The sequence below is a fragment of the Erinaceus europaeus genome, chromosome 9 (assembly GCF_950295315.1).
Source record: "Erinaceus europaeus chromosome 9, mEriEur2.1, whole genome shotgun sequence".
Lineage (NCBI taxonomy): Eukaryota > Metazoa > Chordata > Mammalia > Eulipotyphla > Erinaceidae > Erinaceus > Erinaceus europaeus.
In genome coordinates, this window is record NC_080170.1 from 44,679,673 (window position 1) to 44,700,582 (window position 20,910).

Below are 20,910 nucleotides of genomic sequence, written 5' to 3' on the forward strand. Positions count from 1 at the left end.
TGGTGGGAGCTCTTGAATGTTCCTGTGTTCCTGGAAGAGCTGGAAGCATCAACACCTCTTCCCACCCCAATAACTATCCAAATCCCCAGCTAACCTTACTCAGTTGAATGCTCTCCTCAGGAGGGAGGAGGACAGAGTGACTGGTGACTGGAAACATTTGTGATGGTTGGGGGTCAACATCAGGACCTGGTGTCTTTTTCCTTGTCCACCCTTCCTGCCCACCTCCAGTGGAACATGCAGGTGCAAGCCTGAGCTTGGGGTCAGCCCTGGCCAGTCCAGTCCCTCAGGGGCTCCCCGGGGTGCTCTGTTGCTTCTCCAAAAGTCTGTCCATTTCTGCTGGGGCAGAAAGTAAGCCAGACCCACCTTGGATGCTGTCCTGGCAACCATGCTGGGTCTGGTGGGCACCTCATGTTTGCAGAGATAGCTGCTCGTGGTACAGAAACAGATCACTTTCACACTCCTGTTACCTCCTCAAGCTTGTGCCCAGCTCAGGGAAGCTGTCTCCTTCTCCTGTCCCAATTCTGCCCTCCAGTATCTGCTGTTGCTCTGACCTCAGATTCTGGGATGTGGGAGGCTCCCCAAACTGCGGATCTCCTGTGGGGGTGGGGGTGGGGTGATGACACTTGACTGCTGTTTTTCCTAAGATCAGCTGTAAAGTGAAACGGAAACATCTCCACTTCCAGGGAGCCCACAGATTCTGTCCAGATGCTTCATTGGAGCTGGGAGGGAAGGGAGAGAGGGACACTGTAATTCTCTTTCTCATCAGCAGCTACTCTTTTCCCTGTTTCTTGAAACACTGTGAAGAGATATGATAGAGATTTCTTGTATTTATTATTTGTTTATTTTATAGAGAGAAAGAGACACAGATAAAGGAGGATAGAAAGGGAGAAAGAATGATAGATGCCTGCAGCACTGTTTCACTGCTCATCAAGCTTCCCCAGGGACTGAACTCTTGCCCTTGAACCTCTGTCCTTGGACATGTTTGCTCTACTGGGAGCACCACCACCTTGCTCCTATTGTGATCTTTTTTTTTTTTTTTTAAATAATTTTTTCTTATTGCCACCAGTGTTACCCCTGGGGATTGGTGTTTGCATAACAAATTTGCCACTCCCAGAGGAAGTTTCCCCCCACATTTTCTTTTTTATATTTGATTGGACAGAAAGAAATCAAGAAGATGGGGGAGACAGAGAGGAAGAAAGAAAGAGAGACACCTGCAGACCTCTTCCATTGCTTGTGAAGCTTCCTCTCTCCAGATGGGGACTGGGGACCTGAACCCAGGTTCTTGTCTATAACAATATGTGCGCTCAACTGGGTGCACCACCACCCTGCTCCCTGGCCTTATTTATTTATTTATTTATTTCATTGTCACTAGGGTTTCACTGCTCTGGGATAACTTTTTCAGACATATAGAAAGAAAAGGAGGGCTACCACAACACAGAGACTTCCTCCAATATGTCAGGGGTGGGGTTTTAATCTAGGTGGCACATATAGCAAAGCAAGGGCCCTATTTATAAATTGGCATTATTATAAGGTGGGTTATTTTGCCAGTCCAGCTTTATTTTAAAATCATCTAAATACTGAAGATGGGAGGGATGGAGGAAGAGAGAGAGAGAGCGCGTGAGAGTGCGCGCGAGAGAGCGAGCCTGAGCACTGCTCTGGCACATGCAGTGCTAGAGGTTGAACTCAGGTTCTCATGCATGCAAGTTGCCTGTTCTACTGCATGTCTACCTCCCCAGCCTGTACTTTTAAAATTAGGTTTTAATTATAATGTATTATGTGTAGAGCTTAGAAAGTGGTTTCTCAGGCTCTGTCTTATTCAGTCCTCATAACAAATTGGCTTAAGGCAAGAAAGAGTGTTTCTATCTTACAGGTGAGAAAACTGAGGTCCTGGGAGGCCACTGATCTGCACGAGGGCATTAATCTGGGAGGTGACATAGCTAGAAACCAAGCAAGGGGATAAAGGGCCAGGTAGGGTGATTTGAAGCCAAGCTGCCAACTGGAGGAAAATCCTTAGTTGGAGTCCAGAGAGCACTCACTGAAGATTGGGGTGCCTTGGAGCACCAACACCTCTGTCACCCTCTCATCCAGGCTGTCACCAGCAACCTTCCCCCCTCCATGACAGAAACCTTCCTGTGCCCCACCCCCATCCCATTTCCAGGAAGACTTTGAACAGTGCTAAGTGTATCCTTGTGTTTGTTTCAAAGGGCTTTTACTTCATCCAATAAAACCAAGAACTCTATAATCTGCACAACCCCCCCCCCGCCCACCCCCAACCCCCTACCCCAATCCAATCCACCTTGATCCAGAGAGTAGGAGAGAGTCACATGTCAGATAGAAGCTCCCCCTCCCTTCCTGGCAGTTCTGCTGACAAAGTAACACTTTGGCAACTCTGCCTGAGCTGTGAGGACTTAGATATTAGGGGCATCTCCTAAAAGATTCCAGGGGACCCACCCTCCCCCTGTGAGTCCCCCTTTTATCTGCCTCCCACATCTAAATCCCTTAGAGAGTCTTCCTACCATGGTGACCTTCTGCTTTCCCCTGACATTGTGGGAGGTGACTCTTCCCAAAATAACACCAGTCAAAAAGTAATGGTGTGCAGGAAAGTTACAATTAGCTTTTCATTGGGAAGAAAGCTAAGAAAAGACATCATACATATTTTTTAGGGGAAGAGGTGGAAGAGGAAAAAAGCAAATGAATAATCTTGTGGTCTTCTGAGACAACCGGGAAAACCCTGAATTATTTCAGGGGAGAGCTATTCTGCCAGGAGATACATTGATTTTTGGCTTCTCTTCCTTGTTTGTATACTGATTACACGCTCTTTTGCTAGACTGTTAGCTGAGGGCAGAGGTGAATGAATTGCTTTTCCTCCCAGCCCATCGATTTCTGTGTTGACACACATCGATTTCCGCTCAGAATAAGGAGGGGCAGCTGAGGGAATCGAGTTATCTAATATTTTGAAGTCAGTGCTGGGATTGGGAGGGGGGGGCAGTGGTGGTGGTGGCTGTGCCATCCCTGGCAGAGAAAGTGTTCAAACACTGGCTGAGTGTGCAGGGAACATTTAGAGCTGACTCAGGGTGGCTGGGAGTGTAGCTCAGGGAGTTGTCATTGTTCTTCATCTCATGTTCAGCATAAAGATCTTGACTGCTGATTCATGTACTAGCCAGGACATTTCTCACAGTGGTATGCTAAACGAATGAGTAATTTACTATTAAAAGCAGGAACAGTTTTATTTTATTTTTAAAATTTTTATTTATAAAAAGGAAATACTGACAAAAACCATAGGATAAGAGGGGTACAACTCTACACAATTCCCACCACCAGAACTCCATATCCCATCGCCTCCCCTGATAGCTTTCCTATTCTTTATCCCTCCGGGAGTGTGGACCCAGGATCATAATGGGATGCAGAAGGTGGAAGGTCTGACTTCTGTAATTGCTTCCCCCATGAACATGAGCGCTGATAGGTTGATACATACTCCCACCCTGTCTCTCTCTTTCCCTAGAGGGGTGGAGCTCTGGGGAAGTGGGACTCCAGGACACAAAAGCAGGAACAGTTTTAAAGGACAATGAGATACCACTAAGCACTTATTTCTCATAGAACATTGACAATGCCAAATGTTTGGTGAGTATGTGGAGCAACAGGAACCCTCACTTATTGATGGTGGGAAAGCAATATGGCATAGCCATTTTGGAAGGCAACCTGGCAGTTTCTTATAAAATTAAACAGACTATAAGCATATGAAATAACAATCATGCTCTATGATATTTAACTGACAGAGCTTAAAAACACATATGTATAAAAATTTGAACACAATTTCTAGCAACTTCATTCTGTTTTATTTTTGTGTAACTTTTTTGTTTTTTCTAATATTTATTTATTCCCTTTTGTTGCCCTTGCTTTTTATTGTAATTATTATTATTGTTATTACTGATGTCATCGTTGTTGGGTAGGACAGAGAGAAATGGAGAGAGGAGGGGAAGACAGAGAGGAGGAGAGAAAGATAGACACCTGCAGACCTGTTTCACCACTTGTGAACCGACTCCCCTGCAGGTGGGGAGTGGGGGCTTGAACTGGGATCATTACACTGGTCCTTGCGCTTTGCTTCACGTGCACTTAACCCACAGTGCTGCCACCCGACTCCCTGCAACTTCATTCTTAATCACCAGGACTTGGAATCAAGATGACTTTCAGTGAACAAGCGAATAAGTCAATTGTTGGGACATCCAGGCAAGGAACTATTACTCTGCATAAAGAAATGAGTTACTAGGCCATGAGAAGGCATGAGGGAACTTTAAATGCCTATTACTAAGTATCAGAAGTCAATTTGAGAAAGATACACATTGTTTGATTACAATTATATAACATCCTGAAAAAAGGCATGTCTACAGAGAGAATAAAAAGACTAGTTGTGGGTCTGGTTAGAGGGGAGAGAGGGTAAGAAAACTATTCTTTTTTCCCCCAAGTTAGTTTAATTTTTAATTTTTTAATTTATTTGGTAGAGCTAGAAATCAAGATGGAAGGGGGAAATAGAGAGGGAGAGAGACACCTACAGCACTGCTTCACTACTTGCAAAACTTCTCCACTGCAGGTGGGGACTGGGAACTTGAACCCAGGTCCTTGTACATTGTAACCAGGTGTGCCACTACCTGGCCCCAGGGAAACTATTCTATGGTGTTATAGTGGTAGCTGCATCTAGATAACTCCCGAATATGATGATGGTTTTGGGTGGTTTCAGTGTGTCCTGTCAGTTCCTTGATAGGAGTTGCCCTATTGGTGTTTGTCATGGGGGAGGTGGTGCACTGTGGAGGCAAAATGCTTATGGGAAATTGCTGCACCTGCCATTCAATTTTGAGTCCAAATCTGTCCTAAGAAAAACTGTCTTAAAGAACCCCAGAAAATACATATAACTAGAAAGCACATTATGGTTCTGTGAATATTATTGCTTCGGATAAGGCTAAACTAATGCATGGTAACCCACTTTGAGAATGCATAAGTTTTGGGTGAGGTCCTAAGGCAAAACCTTGATTTTTTGAACCCTTTACTGTTGAAACTCAGCTCTACTATTCAAAGAATGGGCAGGACAGAGGTTACAGATTATTGATACACAGCTGTATCTACTGTACACCTATGAGCCACCCCAGTCCTCTTTGCAATGGAGCACCGAGGAGCTGACTTGAATTTGTACAGCCCCAACACTCATCTTTAAGTTCAGTGGTTATTTTTTTTCTTGTTAGAGATTTTCTTTTATTAGTGACTTAATAGTGATTTGTAGAATTATAAGATAATAGGGATATAATTCCACATCATTCCCACCACCAGAGTTCTGTGTCCCCATCCCCATCCAGGAGAAACTGCAATAGTTCTCCCTAGGTCACAGATACAACTTAACTATATATCTATATCTATCTTTCTATATATTTAATTTGTTTTTAGCCATTTTTATTCACTTCTTTTTATTGATTTAATAATGTTTGACCAGATTGTAGGATAAGAGGGGTACAATTCCATACAATTCCCACCACTAGAGTTCTGTATCCCATCCCCTCCCTTGATAGCTTTCCTATTCTTTATCTCTCTGGGAGTATGGACCCAGGATCATTATGGGGTGCAGAATGTGGAAGATATGGCTCTGTAATTGTTTCTCTGCTGGACATGGGTGTTGGCAGGTCAATACATACTCTCAGCCTTGTTTGTATCTTTCCCTAGTGGGGCAGGTCTCTGGAGAGGTGGGGTTCTAGGACACATTGGTGAGATCATCTGCCCAGGGAAGTCAGGTTGGTATCAGAGTAGCATCTATAGCTTGGTGGCTGAAAAGTATTAAGATATAAAGCAAAAAAAATTGTTTAATAATTAGGAACCTAAAGATAAAAATGTAGCAGATGAGATTTGGGGTCTCCATTTTGGAAAAAGCTAGGAAGTCTATTTCAGGTATATTCCAAGGGGCTTATGACTTTACTAATTTTTGCCTGAGCCTGACTGCTAAGGTGATGATGGGCTAAAGGTATTGTCTGAGGATGCTGTCAGAGTTGGGAATAGGACTTGAAAGCTGGATCAGGGCAGAGAGTATCTCCCAAATATGGGAAAAGTATATAAATACCATTAACTGTATACACCATCGATCCAATCAGGGGACTATATCTATTTTTAAAGATTATAAAATCATAGTTTATGTTTTTTTCCAGAATCTTGTTTGCAGTCTGAGTTTCCAGCCCCTTAGACAGAGGACAATGGGATCTTTTCAAGTCCATGTTTTTCCTTATTTCCTGCCTGAAATTTTCAAGTTAACACATGACTTATCAGTCCTTTGATCCTAGTAGTGTTTATCATTCCTAGTATGCTGCTCTCTATCCTATCTTTCTGGAGCTCATATGGACTGACACTAGGGTGAGATCTCCAGCCTTCCACCCTTGGGACTGACTGAACTCTGACAGTGTTATCCTTGTTTGGGGTTGGGGTTTTGCTCTCCTGCACCAGCTGCTGAAGCCTTAGTAACAAGCTCTTTTCAGTTCTCTGTGGGCAGGGTGTGTACTGAAGTAGGGAATCCTGAGAGATTCTCTGCATTAGGGAGTGCTGAGGCACCTTTAGTCCTTCTCTCTGCCCCCACTGGGGAATGCTGGGACCCTGTTGATCCAGGCAGTTGACATGGCTGTCTCCGCTTGGGGTTCTAGAGTGGAGGAAACAAACACACTTGAGGTCTACCTATTTGCCTTCAATTTCTCTCTCTCCTATCCAATAAAAAAATGAAAAAAAAAAAAAAAGGCCACCAGGAGCAGTGGATTCACAGTGCTAGCACCAAGCCCCAGCAATAATACTGGAGGCAAAAAAAACAAAAAACAAAAAACACTGAGATTCCACCTTACACCTGTGAGAATGGCCTATAGCAACAAAACAGGAAATGACAGGTCTTGGTGAGCTTGTAGAGAGACGGGGATTCTTCTACACTGCTGGTGGAAACACAAACTGATGAGCACCTTTGGAAAATGATTTGGAGAGTCCTTAGACAAAGATGAAATTATTCTATGACCTGCCAATACCTCTCTTAGGCATTTAGCCAAAGAACACAGAAACACTTATCCTAAAGGACATATATATATATTCATGTTCATAGCAGCATTATTCACAGTGCCAAAGAGTGCAAGCAGCCTAAGTGCCCATGAATAGGTGACTGGCTAAAGGAGTTATGGGACATATATTCCACTGAGAAAAGATCCATGTGCAAGTGGCTCCTATGTTGTTCAAGGGCTGCTGACCTTACAGGACAGTTAATAAACATGGATTCCTGATCCTGAGGAAGTACTCAGTATGTGAGAATAGTATTCCCATTACTGTCGTCATACTGTCACATTCTTAGAGCCTGGTGCAATGCAGCAGGGGACAGTGGCATCGGAAGCAGTCAGATCTAGACTGGAGACTTTACTAGTTAATCACTGGAACCCTGGGGAAACAGATACTTTCATGTCTCAGTTTCCTCACTGGTGACACTGAGTCAAAAAGAATAGTCATTTCGTAAGATTTGTTCAAGAGGGTGGGGGAGATAGCATGATGGTCATGCAAATGGATTCTCATGCCTGAGGCTTGACACACATCTTGTTGATAGACTGATGGAGGAGAGGACTCTATGAAAACACAGTATCTTGGAGTTGTTTGCCAGTGCTGTCTGCTTAATGGAAGGGACATATTCTGAGAAATGCATCATCAGGGAAATTCTGTCACTGTGTGGACATTTTAGAGTATAATTACACAAACCTTGATGGTGCAGCCCGCTGCACACCCAGGTCTTATGGTGTAGACTATTGGGGCACTGCTACCATGTGCTGCCAAACATGGTCAAGTGATCCATGATATTCTCTACAAATCAGTTGTTTTCAGAACAGGAAGACAACTCAATAGTAGAGCACAAGCCTTCCATGCATGAGTTCCCGGATTCCATTCCTGTACTACATATTCACAAGAAAGACCTCCCCCCCCAAAGCACATTATAAATGACAGAAAAGTGTCTTAATCTTTCTATCTCTGGATTAAAAAATAAGCCAGGCTCTCTCATCAGATATTATGCTCTTTGCTTCAGGTTTCACTATCAGCTTGTGAAATTTCTACTCTTGTGGAGTATTTCACAGATGTGGAACTGGAGGTGGATTTGGGGATGAGAAGAAACAGGGATCCTTCCCCATGTGCATGCTCTGAGCCTCCACTCCCTCCTCAGCTGTCCCAACCCTTGTGCCTGAGTCACTTTTTCCCAGACTTCTGTAGGGAAGCTTCTAGCATTACCCTCATTGCTCAGGTGAGGATGCTGGCCCAGAGAGGTGACTTGCCAAAGGTCACTTGGCTATCAAGTTGGAGAACCATACCCCTGAGCCAGAGCTCCTGTCCCAGGCCACCCCGTCTGGGAACTCCAGGGGACTTGGGTGGCTCTGTGATTGAAGTGGAGTGTTTTCCTTGATTCACATTCAAATCTCACTAGCCTATCCCTCTGCTGTTGGACATTAGCCCATCTGTGAGCAGTCACCATAACAACACAGACATAAGGAGAGACGTGTGGGAGGGGCCGGAAGGGATGCCAATTCATGGGAGGGGAGAGCTTAGCAGGGAATGGGTGTGGGCCCAGAGACTTCTGGGTGTGCTTGGGCAACGTTATTGCATGGTTTCAACTGAAGATGAAGGTGGAAGTGGGAGTGAGACAGTGTCCTAGGGGCCTCTGACATTCCAGTTCACTCAAGCATATTCTCTTCCCACTCAACACAAGGTTAAGGTCTTAGACTGCTTTTTTTTTTTTTCCTCCTAGGGTTATTGCTGAGGCTCAGTGCCCACACTATGAGTCCACTGCTCCTGGAGGCCATCTTGTTTTCCATTGTTGTTGTTACTGTTATTGTTGTTGTTGCTTCTATTGTTGTTGTTGGATAGGACAGAGGGAAATTGAGAGAGGAGGGAAAGTTAGAGAGGGAAGAGGAAGATAGACACCTGTAGACCACCTTCACCGCTTGTGAAGCGACTCCCCTGCAGGTGGGGAGCCGGGGGCTCAAACCAGGATCCTTGTGCTTTGTACTATGTGCACTTAACCCACTGTGCTACCACCCAGCCCTCATGGACTGCTTTAAGAGGGTGTTTCTCAGTATATGATTGCTGGGTAATTAAAATGCAAGTTCCTGGGGCCACCCAAAATGGAATGCATACGAATCTCTGGAGGGCAGCCCCAACAGTCTGTTTCTTTGTTTTTTGTTTATTTTTAAATAAAGGTTTTGCTTTTCCTTTTATTTCTTATGAAGCTGAAGTCTTGGCATACACACAATTCTACCACCACTCCCAATCAATTTATTCATTCCTTTCATTTCAGATATATAGAAACAGAGAGGGAGAGTGAGAGAGAGAGAGAGAGAGAGAGAGAGAGAGATCAACCCTAAAGCACTGCTCCTCCACCAGCAATGTCATGGTGCTCCCATGTGACATTGGATCTCACTCCCAAGCAGGGTAAGATTCATGTCCTGCTGGGTATGCTCTCTCCTAGGCCTGAATTGTTATTTATTTTCATTTTTTAAAAATGTGATAACACCACTCCTAGACCAAGTTTTCCTTCTTCATTTTACAGGGAGGAGGGAGACAGAAGAAAGACACCACTGCACCACCTCCCCATTCCTGTCTCCCAGTCCATGATACTTGATGGTATCAGCAGTGGAAGCCTTGCTTCCTCTTTACTAAACTCCAAAATTTTTAGGGTATGAAGATAATGCATCTACAAGGACTTAAGCTTCCCCATCTCCCTAGTGTATTCACTTACCAGAAAGTGGCTTGGGGCCTGGGGGTTGTTGGTGTACTGGATAAATGTTGGACTCAGAAGCACAAGGTCCTGAGTTTGGTCCCTGGCAACATGTGACAGTGATGTTCAGTTCGTCTTGCCCTCTTTGCTCTCTTTCTCATTAGTAAATAAGTGAGAAAACATACGTTCTGGAAGAATCTGAGAGTGAGTCATAGATCCCCAGAAACCCAGACAAGCCAAGGACATATGTGGCCATTTTTTTCTAAAGCAATCAAAGTAGAATCTTGTACTCTCCTATAAAGGCATGTGTGTGGCTCTCCATATTTTTTTAAAGATTAAAATAAACATTTATTTATTGAGTATTGGATAGAGACAGAGAAAAATTGAGTGGGGAGAGGGAGAGGTAGAAAGGGAAAGAGGGAAGCTGGGTGGTGGTGCAGCGGGTTAAGCACAGATAGCGTGAAACACAAGGACCAGTGCAGGCATCCCAGTGATAACCCTGGAGGAAAAAAAAAAAAGGGTGGAGAGAGACAACTGTAACACTGCTTCACCACTTGTGAAGCTTTCCCCCTGCAGATGGGGATCAGGGGCTTGAACCTGAGTCCTTGTGCACTGTAATGTGTATACTTAACCAGGTACAGCATGTAACCAGGTGTCCCTTGGCTGTCAGTCTTTAGGCATGTAAGAATTGGAGGTAAAGAAATGTGGACTTGGAGGGGGCCAGGCGGTGGTGCACCTGGCTAAGTGCTTATATTACAGCATGCAACGACCCAGGTTCAAGCCTCTGGTCTCCACCTGCAGGGGAAAAGCTTCACAAGTGGTGAAGCAGGGCTGTAGATGTCTCTCTCTCTCCCCCACTTCCATCTCAACTTCTTTCTGTCTCTATGCAATAATAAATAAATAAATATACATATAAGAAATGTGGACTTGGAGAAGTCTTGGGCCAGCTTACTTCCTACATACAGGCTCAAGATCAACACAAAGGAAAAGAGAAAGAGAGAGACAAAGACCACAGGACCGAAATTCTCTCTAATACAGTGCTTGTAAATTCTATAAACTGTTTACAGTTTGGTCCTTTGTAGAGAGTTTGCCAGTTATGCTAGATTGGAATCTCCAGAGATCTTGCATTTAAATCTTTGACCTTAGGGCCAGGAAGTAGTTTAACAGATAGAGCACATGCCTTGCTGTTTGTGAGGCCCTGGGTTCAAGTTGGCACTATACAGGAGCCTGATGGACAGCACTGAAGGAGCTGCATAGACAGTGGAGTGGAACTCTAGTGTCTCTCCTGTCCCACTCCCCTCTCTCAAGAATATGCAGTGTAATGGAAACAAATGGACTGAGGAGGCCTCTCAGCCATGATACCATGCATGTTTAAAGGCCTGGGTTTATTATCTTGCTCCCACTTTAAAAAAAGAAAGAAAGAAAGAGAGAGAGAAAGGAAGAAAGAAAGAGAGAAAGAGATGAAAGAAGCTTAATTTTGAGGTGAAATGCACACCGTGCTCACAGCTCATTGACCAGACTGGTTGTGTGACACGATGAATCCTAGGAGCCAGGGGTGTACCTGGCTCTTTTGGAATGGGGAAGAATTGGAATATTTGGTGAGCAATGCTAATGACCACTGACTGCATATTGAACTCAGAACGAGGTGTTCAGTCTAGAAAGATAAGACACAATCCTGGATCTTAGGGAACTCAAGGAATGTCAGGATTGTGAGGCTGGGTTTGGGGAGAGCTAAATATAGAGCCAATTCAGGTGTCCTTGGAATGTGTGATCCCATCTCGTCTAAACTGCCTGAGATGGCAGCTCTTGTTTCTCCGGGCTTGATGATAGCCAGACCTGAGGACTGGCCGGCTTGGCAGGCGGTGAGGGCGACAGATTCCACTGTTGAATGCTTGTATCAATAATAGAAGGGTTGTTTCACAAGAATTCTTAAAGGAGAGATGAGATAATTTCATGTTTTGATATTCGTAAAATTGATTCTGTGGAAGCAAGAGCTCTGTAGTGCATATTGCTGCTGCTATAATTTGGCAAAGATGTGATTCAAATTGGCAAAGTGTCTGGGAAGGGGGTATCCAGTAACAAATGGGGCGGGTGGTCAAGATACAGAGGCCAGCAGCCAGGTCATGGTGACCCAGGCATGGTCAGGAGCCTGACGTGGGATCCCCTGCAGTAGGAAGACATGAGGATACAGGCAACACTGAGATTCTGGGGTGCCAAAGTCTGGGAAGGGTGGGAGTTACCCAGGAGGGAAGTGTGCCTGTGTGTGGGGAGGGAGAGACATTTAAACATCGTAGGAATGAAGGATAAATTTAAAACCCATCAAGTCGAGTTGAGACAGAATGACAACGTGAGGAACATGAGTCACTCTTTCGAGGGACCCACCCAACTGCTAGCAGGGCTTGAAATGTCTTTTTTCTCCTTCATTTCTCTTCCCTTCCAAGTTCATTCCAGGCCCTGTGCCACCTTGCTCCCTTGACCCAGCCTCGGTGACTAAGTCTATAGAGCCAATCACCATGTGCTGGTACAGGTGCTTTGGGGTGTGATGTCTGCAGGCCTGAGAAGACCAGCTACACTTGCTCTGTGGCCTGTAGTCTTCTCCTCTTCCCCTCAGGCAAGTTCTGTTAAAACCTTGCCCTTTATGCACCTCCAGATGAGCTAACCTACCACCCCACTACTGAACTCAGACAGACACCAGGCCACCCCTGCCCCCAACAATGGCAGCACAACATATTGTGGTTCTTCAATGCTGGGGGTGCAACTCAGTGATAGAGCACATACCTCACATGACTAAGGTCCGGTGCACCTGACAATCAGTAATTATTCCCCTCTTTACTTCCATGGGGTGGGTGCAGACTAAGTACCTAGCCCATAGTTGGCCCTCGGTGTGGATGGAATGAATATGATTCTCATAGGCAAACCCAGCCACCTCCTCCTTGGCAGGTAAAAGGAAAGACTCAGGGGAGCTGTCAGAGGCTCCTCAGTTCTCACTGCTCCCCAGGATTTCTGAGGTATGCCTTAGGAAAGGAGGAAGAGGAGGGGCTGGCTGATGGCATGCATGCTTGAACACACACATTGCCTTGTGTAAGGACCTGAGTTCAGGTCCCTGGTCCTCACCTAAAGGGGGAAGCTTCACAAATGAAGTAGTGCTGCAGCTCTCTCTCTCTTTCCCTCTCTTCCTCCCCTATCTCCCTCAATTTCTGTCCTGTCAAATAAAGATAGATAGATAGATAGATATGGGGAAAATGGCTGCCTGGATGGTGGATTTGGTCTGCAGGTACTGATAACCCAATAACCCTGGTGGCAATAAAAATAAAGTATATATTTTTTTTAAAAAAGGAAAGGAGGAAGGAGCTCCTTGGTGGAAACTAGTTCCTTAGGCCTCTTGGCTGATGTTGGGGAAAAGGGTCTTTCTCAGAAGATCTGGGGCACAAGGGAAGTTCTGGCAGGGGCAGAGGGCCTCCTTCCCCACCAAAGGGGGAGCACAGCCAGCTCCCTGTCTCAGAGGACCCCTAGGTGGCCAAAGGCGGCTTTTTCTGGTTCAGGCCCTGGATCACTGGCAACCAGCACTTCTTTTCTTTCTTTCTATCTTCTTTTCCTTTCATTCCTTCTTTCTTTTTAGCTTCCTTCCTTTTTTTCTTTCTTTTTTTTGTTTATTTATTGGATAGAGACAGCCAGAAATCGAGAAGGAAGGGGGTGATAGAGAGGGACAGAGACAGAGAGACACCTGCAGCCTTGCTTCACCACTCACAAAGCTTTCCCCCTTTAGGTGGGTGGGTGGGTGAGGGGTAGAGCGTGGGCCCTTGCACTTTGTAACATTTGCTCTCAACCAGGTGCGCCAACACCTGGCCGGAGGCATTTCTTTACCCGGATCAAGTGTGGTGGACTGAGAAGATTAAGGGGCAGAAAGTCAATGAACACCACTATGCTTATCTCTGGACCCGCCACCCCCGGCACCCACTCTGATCAGCAGTGGGTGCTCCCGAGCAAGCCGGGCTTGAGTGAGTCCCTACCGTGTGGGGGGCTAAAGGGGCCCCCAGCCAGCCTGGAGCCTCCCGAGGAGTTTGGTCCATTAACCTCTCTCTTCTGTTTCTCCTGTGCCTGCCCCTCCGCCCCCACCCCACCCCGCCTCCCACCCGTTCCTCCAGCAGAGCAATGTTCTGCGATGGTGCCAGAGATGCGTGGACCGAGCCCTGGCCGCAGGCTGCCCGAGCCCGCCCCCTGCCCGGCAGCGGGGAGCCCTGAGGCGGGGCCCGCGGGCCGCCACGTGCTGGCGCTGCCCGGGGAGGAGGCATGGAGGCTGGAGGCCGACGCCTCCGACCAGGCGGGGATGCTGCCGGCCTCGCCCCGCGCCGCGCCCACCGGCTTCGACAACTTCTTCTTCCCGGTGCAGGAGGGCGAGGGCGCGGGCTGGGAGGGCGCGGAGCCCGGCTGCGGCCCCTTCCTGCCGGTGAGCCCCGACGTGATGAAGCGGCGGCGCGGGGGCCTCATCGAGCAGAGAGACATCATCAAGGCCCACGAGGCGCACAAGATGCAGAGCACTCCGCAGGCGCGGCGCAAGGAGTGGGAGTGAGTACCCGCGTGGCTTGCGGAGCTGGACGGGGTGGTGAGCGGTGTGGTCAGGTGGAGGGTAGGGGCCCAGCGTGCGTCGGGCGCTTCTGAGAACCCGCCAGAGGCTGCACCAAAACTCGTCGAGGTCCCGAAGTCCACAGCCAGGCTCCCTCCACTTCCTCCGCCACACCCAGTTTACTGCTAGCTTCTGCTAGTTTTTGCTTCTCACTCCAACTTCCAAACAAAGAGAGGCTTTTGAAAACCAGGTGGGGCTGGGGAGACAGCATAATGCTTATGCAAACAACTTTAATGCCTGAGGCTCCAAGTTTCTAGGTTCAGCCTGCAACACCAACTTAAAACAGAGCTGACCAGTGCTCTGGTCTTCCCACTCTCACCCCCACCCCCACCTCCGCCAGCTCTCTCTCATTAAAGATCAAATAAACAAAATATTTTAAAGTGGAAAAATCCTTAAAAAATAAAGTCCAGGTGGTGGCACGTCTGGCTGAATGCAACACGTTACAGTGGACAAGTAGTGAAGCACGCCCACAGGTGTTTCTCTGTCTCTCCCTCTCTCTCTCCCCTCCCTCTCAATTTCTGTCTTATCAAATAAGTAAGTAAGTAAATAAATAAATACAAAAAATAAAGCTTTAAAAAGTCCTAAATACAAACCAACTAGGCCACCAATCCTGTCTGGGTTTCCCTTCCAGAATCACTGCTAACCCCCTTTCTACTCATCCTGGATGGATGATTCATGCAAGCAAGTCATCAGTGTGTGGAAGAAATTGACTAAGAAATGTGGTTCCCTCCTTAGACTTTATTTCTAATAATTTAAAATAGAACATGAAGATTTATGTTTTGTCTTAGGCTGTCTTTAAACTAATAGATGCCCATTGATAATTTGGGATTTAAAAAGATAGTATGTCAGTTCATTCTCAGTCACTACATATAGGACTTTACCTTGGATGCCAGTGTTTATTCTTCATGTTTGCATGTTGTGATCCACAGGCGTTTAACTCCTCTTGTCCTAGACTGTTGAAATGCTAGATATCATCAAGTTCAAGGGGACAGTCTATCAATAAGTAGGTGCTTCTGATAGTGGTGGCCATGATGAAATTTACTCACCTGTGTTCATTGGACATGATGGAGGGTGTCACTGGGAGTCGATTGGTGCTCTCTGGTCATCTTTTCCTGTGGATGTTAATCTATTGTTTGTTTCATTCATTCAGTTATTCATTCATCCATGTAGTGAGTTTGAGGGATTCAGAGAAGAATCAGGCACCCAGCACACAGCAAAATGTGCTGTTCATCTTCCTGTGCCATTCAGAGCTCAGAACACGCATGTATTCTGAGCTTGACTTGGTGACAAATTTATTATGAAAGATGTGACTCAGGAACAGTCAGCCAGAGGAGATGTAGAGGGACAGGCATGAGGTAAGGCCTAGGAGCTGCCATGCCCTCCCCAGGTGCTCTGTCTCTCCAAGTCGCCACATGTCTACCAACCTGGAAGATCTCTAGACCATGTCAAGTCACGTAATTTTATTGTTATCACCAGGGCTTTCCCACTGCAGGTCAACTTTTTTTAAAAATAGAAACAAGAAAAGAGGAAAGACTCAGTAGCACTAAATTTTATTTCACTGCCATGGGAGCAGTGTTCAAACCTGGGTCTCATGCATGACAGAACAGGTGCACTACTCAGGTGAACTATCTTGCCAATCCCCTCTTGAGTTTTTATGGAACTTGAAAATTTTAGGCATGATTGATTAAGTCACTAACATTGATGATTAGTCCAACCAACTGCCCTTCACATTTCTTCCAAGCTCTAGGTGAGGACTGGGGTTGTAGCTCTCTGCTGACATGGTTGGTTCTCCCAGACAACCAGCTCCATCCTTTGGTGCTTCCAGAGGTCTTCATCATGCTCATCCCATAGGAAATTCCAAGGGTTTGACAGCTGGGAGTCAGGAACTGTGAGTGAAGACCATGCATGTATGAGAAAGAGGTCTTGGTCATTTGAGTGACTAGATAGATATCTTTAAAAAATTTTTTATAAAATGGAAACACTGGCAAGACACAAGACCATAGGATAAGAGGGGTACAATTCCACACAGTTCTCAACACCAGAACTTTGTATCCCATCCCCTCCCCTGATAGCTTCCCTATTCTATAACCCTCTGGGAGTATGGACCCAGGAACATTATGGGGTGCAGAAGGTGGAAGGTCTGGCTTCTGTAATTGCTTCCTCACTGAATATGGGTGTTGACAGGTCAATCCATACTCCCAGCCTCTCTCTTTTCCTAGTGGGGTAGGGCTCTGGGGAAGTGGGGCTCCAGGTCACATTGGTGGGGTCTGCCCAGGGAAGTCCAGCTGGTATCACGGTAGCATCTGGAACTTGGTGGCTGAAAAAAGAGTTAACATATAAAGCTGAACAAATTGCTGACTAGTCATGAACCTAAAGGCAAGAATATTGCAGATGAAGATTTGGGGTCTCCATTTTGGAAATAGCTAGTAGGTCTATTTTAGGTATATTCCAAAGGGCCCATGACTTTACTAGTTTTTGCCTGAGCCTGACCTCTGATATGCAGGTGGACCCAAGTTATTGTCTGGGGAGATGATGTCATGGCTGGAAGGAGGGCTAGAAAGTTGGATCAGGGAAGAAAAGAGTAGCTCCCAAATATGGGAAAAGTGCATAAATATTGTTGACTGTAAGTCTCATTGATTTGATCTGGGCTCATAGTCAACATAGGAGCCTGTGTAACCTCTGCATTCCTGTAGGTCTGAGCTTGTAGTCTGTGGTCATGAGTAAGAACGCTCTGAGTTGCATTAATTTCAGGACCCATCTTCCTCAGGTGGTAGGTCGAGTTTGCTATCTAACCTCCCTTTGGAGGATGGAACATTCTCTACCATTGTTGATCCACATTGAGGGCAAGGTACTATGGGGACCCCCAAAGGGGTCCATTATATTGTTCCTGATGGAGATGACTAGTGACAATGGAGAGAGGGATCTATTTGAGGTCTCGGCCCCAGATGGATATATCATAACCCACCTTGCTCCTCAAACCCCATAATGCCTGCTAGCTCATTTATAGCCCAGAACTACTCTTGCTTCCACTTTAAGTGGGAAGGAGCAGTGACTGCAACCACTTCTGTGAACTCCTCCCACGCTGACCCCAAGCCCTTCGTCCCAGCCAGCCACACCTCTGTGTCTCAGTCCCACCAACCTGTGTGCTCCACATGGAGATCTGGTGTACTTGTCTGTACTTCCTGTCTTCAATGTCCCTCTGGAGCCCACCCCAGTCTTGCTTTGTTCCACTAAACAGACAGCTCTGCTGTATCACTCTTGACCTCGACATTGTCAAGTCCAAAGGATGGCCAGGTGTCCATCTCCTGTGACCTACTGGTGGCAGCAGCAGCAGCAGCAGCAGCATTGGATGGCTTTCAACCCCTTTTTCTAGAAACTTTCCTCATGTGGCCTTCACAACAGCACTCTTGGCTCTTTTCCTGCCTTGCCACTCATGCCTCAATTTCTCCTTCTTTTTTTCCCCTAGTCGCCAGACACTGGAGGGTGCAGAACCCAGTTCTCCTCCTGCTCCTCCTCCTCCTCCTCTTCCTTCTCCTCCTCCTGGTCTTGTCTCCCCCCACATTTATTTTCAGTGTGCTCACCCAGCCCCAGATCTTTAGTTACCACCATGTTGGGGAACTCCAACCAAAACCTCTTCTTGAAATTGCAGATGCCACCAACTTACTGGGCATCTCCACTTGTGTGTCCACATGCAGCTCAGACATAACATGCTTCTCCTGTCTCAGTAAACAGCTGTTGGTTTCTGTTGCCTGGACCAGAAATGTGGGAGCCATCTTGATTTCTCACATACTGACACCCAATTCTTGCCAATCTCCATGAGCTCTCCTTTCAGCATGTTTTGGATTACATTTCGGTGCTTCTGTTACTATCTCTGCGGTCTAGATCACCTTGTATTTATTTATATTTCTGTTTTCACAAAACAAATACTGACATGGTACTTGCTAGATACCCAGCACTTTCTAAATACTTCCAATTCTTTTCATCTTTGCCATGATCAGATGAGGCTGGTGTAGCTTGCTGGAAAGAATTACTGCAACCTTGTCTTATTAACTAACCTCCCTTCTAGAGTCCATTTTTCTCACTGCAGCTGAAGAGCCTTCCTCTGTACCCCCTGCTGTTAGGGGAAGGCTTTTCAAAGGAGTTGGAGGGAGGGGGCAGGGTGGTGGCACACCTGGTTGAAGGCACACATTACAGTGCACAAGGACCTGGATTCAAGCCCCCAGTCCCTGCCTGCATGAGGAAAGCTTCACAAGTGGTGAAGCAGGGCTGCAGGTCTCCCTCTCTCTTTCTCTCTTATCTCCCCATTTTCTCTCAATTTTTGGCTTTCTCTATCCAATAAATAAAGATAATAAAAACAAAAGAGAGTCTGCCTCCTAAAAAAAAAAAAAGGAGTTGGAAGGATACTACATAGTTTCCACCAGTCTTCAGAAATGCATCATTACCAGTCATCTGCTCAGAGCCTCTTGATAGCTTGCTTCCTTTCTTATCCACAACAGAGTCCAGTGTGCTTAGCTTGGCTTGTAAGGCCCTTGTGATGCCTCTGCCTCCTCTCTCTTGGCCTCTCTGTACCTTCCCCAGAGTGCACAGGCATCATTGGCTTCCGCTCTTTATGTTTCCTTCCCACCCCCCACTCCGGTAGTGCTGTGCCTTTAACACACTTAGCCCACTCCCACCTCCTGTTTCTGCTTCTTTTTCTGCCTAGAGTGCTCTGTCCCCACAGACCAGCAGGGCACCCACCCCCTTCATCTAGGTCACTGCTCAGATCTTCCCTATGACCCCTGAAGGACAGCACACCCACACTGTCACTCTCTTTATTTCTCTTAATTTTCATCACAGCCTTGCCTGTCACTTCCTCCACACACCCAGGCGCATGCACATGTGTTGCCTGAGTGCGTGTCTGTCTCCTACACTAACGTGCAGACGCCTTGTAAAATGAAACTTTGCCTTATCTTCAGGACAATGCCTTGGATATAGCTGGCTCACAGAAAGTCTGTTGAAAGCAGAGTGACATAAATCACTGGGGAATTGGTACCCATTCCTACTACATGCCTTCCTGGGAGAGAGACCCCAGCTCCTTGGGGCAGCCTTGTGGGCATCCAGGCTGCTGGCTGCACAAGGCCCTCCAGCTGAGCAGCCTGGGAGAAACTGGGGCATCTTCTCAGGGTTGCACAGGACCTTGTGTCTTCTCAGGGTTGCACAGGACCTTGTGTCCTTCTCCTCTTTTCTGTCTCCTGCCTCCTGACTTAGGTTCCATAGACAGGGTTCTCCTAGCACCAGACCCTGCAGCCGAGTCCCTTGTCAGGGCATGGGCTTGTGTGGTAGGACACCAGGATGGTGTCTCTGGCAGTAGCCCTGCAGCTTCCCTGCCCCCTCTCAGTGCCAGTCCCACCACCCACACAGCTGACAGCCCCCGCCACACATGCTGGCTTTACAACTGCGGTCTCCTTGGCACCGGCTCAGGACTCTAGTGATGCACGAAGGAGACCGGGAATCAGCCTGAGAAATTCCTGGCTTCTCTGGTCTCTGGCTGAGTGACTTGAGTGCCAGGAGGGTGAGGAGTGAAGCAGTAGGAGGGGACCTCAGAGAAGGGTCTTTGTCTTCTGTGGGTAGATGGTAGGTAATTCAGAAGAAGCATATTTTTGTATACAGATGTTATTTCTCACAGATCCTGTAAGAAACTTTCCTTGGCCCCAAATGTGGGTTCTGGGGACTTCTTGGGTAATACTGAGTATGCCTTGCCTTGTCTAGTGTATTTTTTTATCTTTATTTATTGGATAGAGATAGCCAGAAATCTAGAGAGTAAGGGAGATAGAGAGGGAGAGAGAAAGAGAGACACCTGCAGCCCTACTTCACCACTTGCAAAGCTTTCCCTCTGCAGGTGGGGACCGGGGGCTTGAACCCGGGTTCTTGAGCACTGTAACATGCACTCAACCTGGTCCCTTTGCCTGCTGTATTTTTGAGTGGGCATGAAACTATGTTTTGGTAATAATGTTTTTCTGTTTTGATAGAATTCTTCTTCATCTCCTCCTCCTCATTTTATTGCCGCCAGGGTAACTGCTGGGACTCGGTGTCAGTACTAAGAATCTATCACTCATGGTGGCCATTTTTTCCTCCCTCACTCATATTTTATTGGTAGGACAGAGAAATTAAGAGGGGAGGGAATATATATATAGAGAGAGAGGGGGGAGAGGGAGAGAGAGGGGGAGAGAGAAAGAGAGGGAAAGAGACTTACAGACCTGCTTTCCTTTTTGTGAAGTGTCTCCCCTATAAGTGGGAATCAGGGGCTCGAACCTGGATCCTTGCACATGGTAATGTGTACACTCAACCAAGTACACCATTGCCTGGCTCCTTTGATAGAATTCTTTCCAACTTACCAAATGTTTTAAGAGATAAGATCTCACTTGACCCTCACAATGATCCTGTGGGCCAGCTGTTGATTTTCCTGACTTGTATGAGAGCAAATCAAGGCCCAGGTCTTCATAATGCTGGCCACCAATCACTAACCCTGTCTGTGTACTTGGTGATCTGCATGGGT

At 46.6% G+C, this 20,910-nt stretch overlaps 1 protein-coding gene across 12 annotated transcripts in view; it reads left to right on the top strand.

The window, feature by feature from the left end:
- Positions 1-20,910, top strand: part of CACNA1E (calcium voltage-gated channel subunit alpha1 E) — a 558,522-nt gene that overhangs the window by 142,039 nt on the left and 395,573 nt on the right. For 4 of the 12 annotated variants that reach the window (XM_060197783.1, XM_060197782.1, XM_060197788.1 and 1 more), the window contains exons 1-2: positions 13,628-13,749; positions 13,900-14,317. The exons of 3 other annotated variants lie outside the window; for them this stretch is intronic. In XM_060197783.1, the coding sequence (XP_060053766.1) occupies positions 13,662-13,749; positions 13,900-14,317 (506 nt within the window). In that variant the 5' untranslated portion in view covers positions 13,628-13,661. Of the gene's footprint in view, positions 1-13,624; positions 13,750-13,899; positions 14,318-20,910 lie in introns of those variants that run through there. 5 more of the 12 variants (XM_060197793.1, XM_060197792.1, XM_060197787.1 and 2 more) reach the window with 3 other exon arrangements.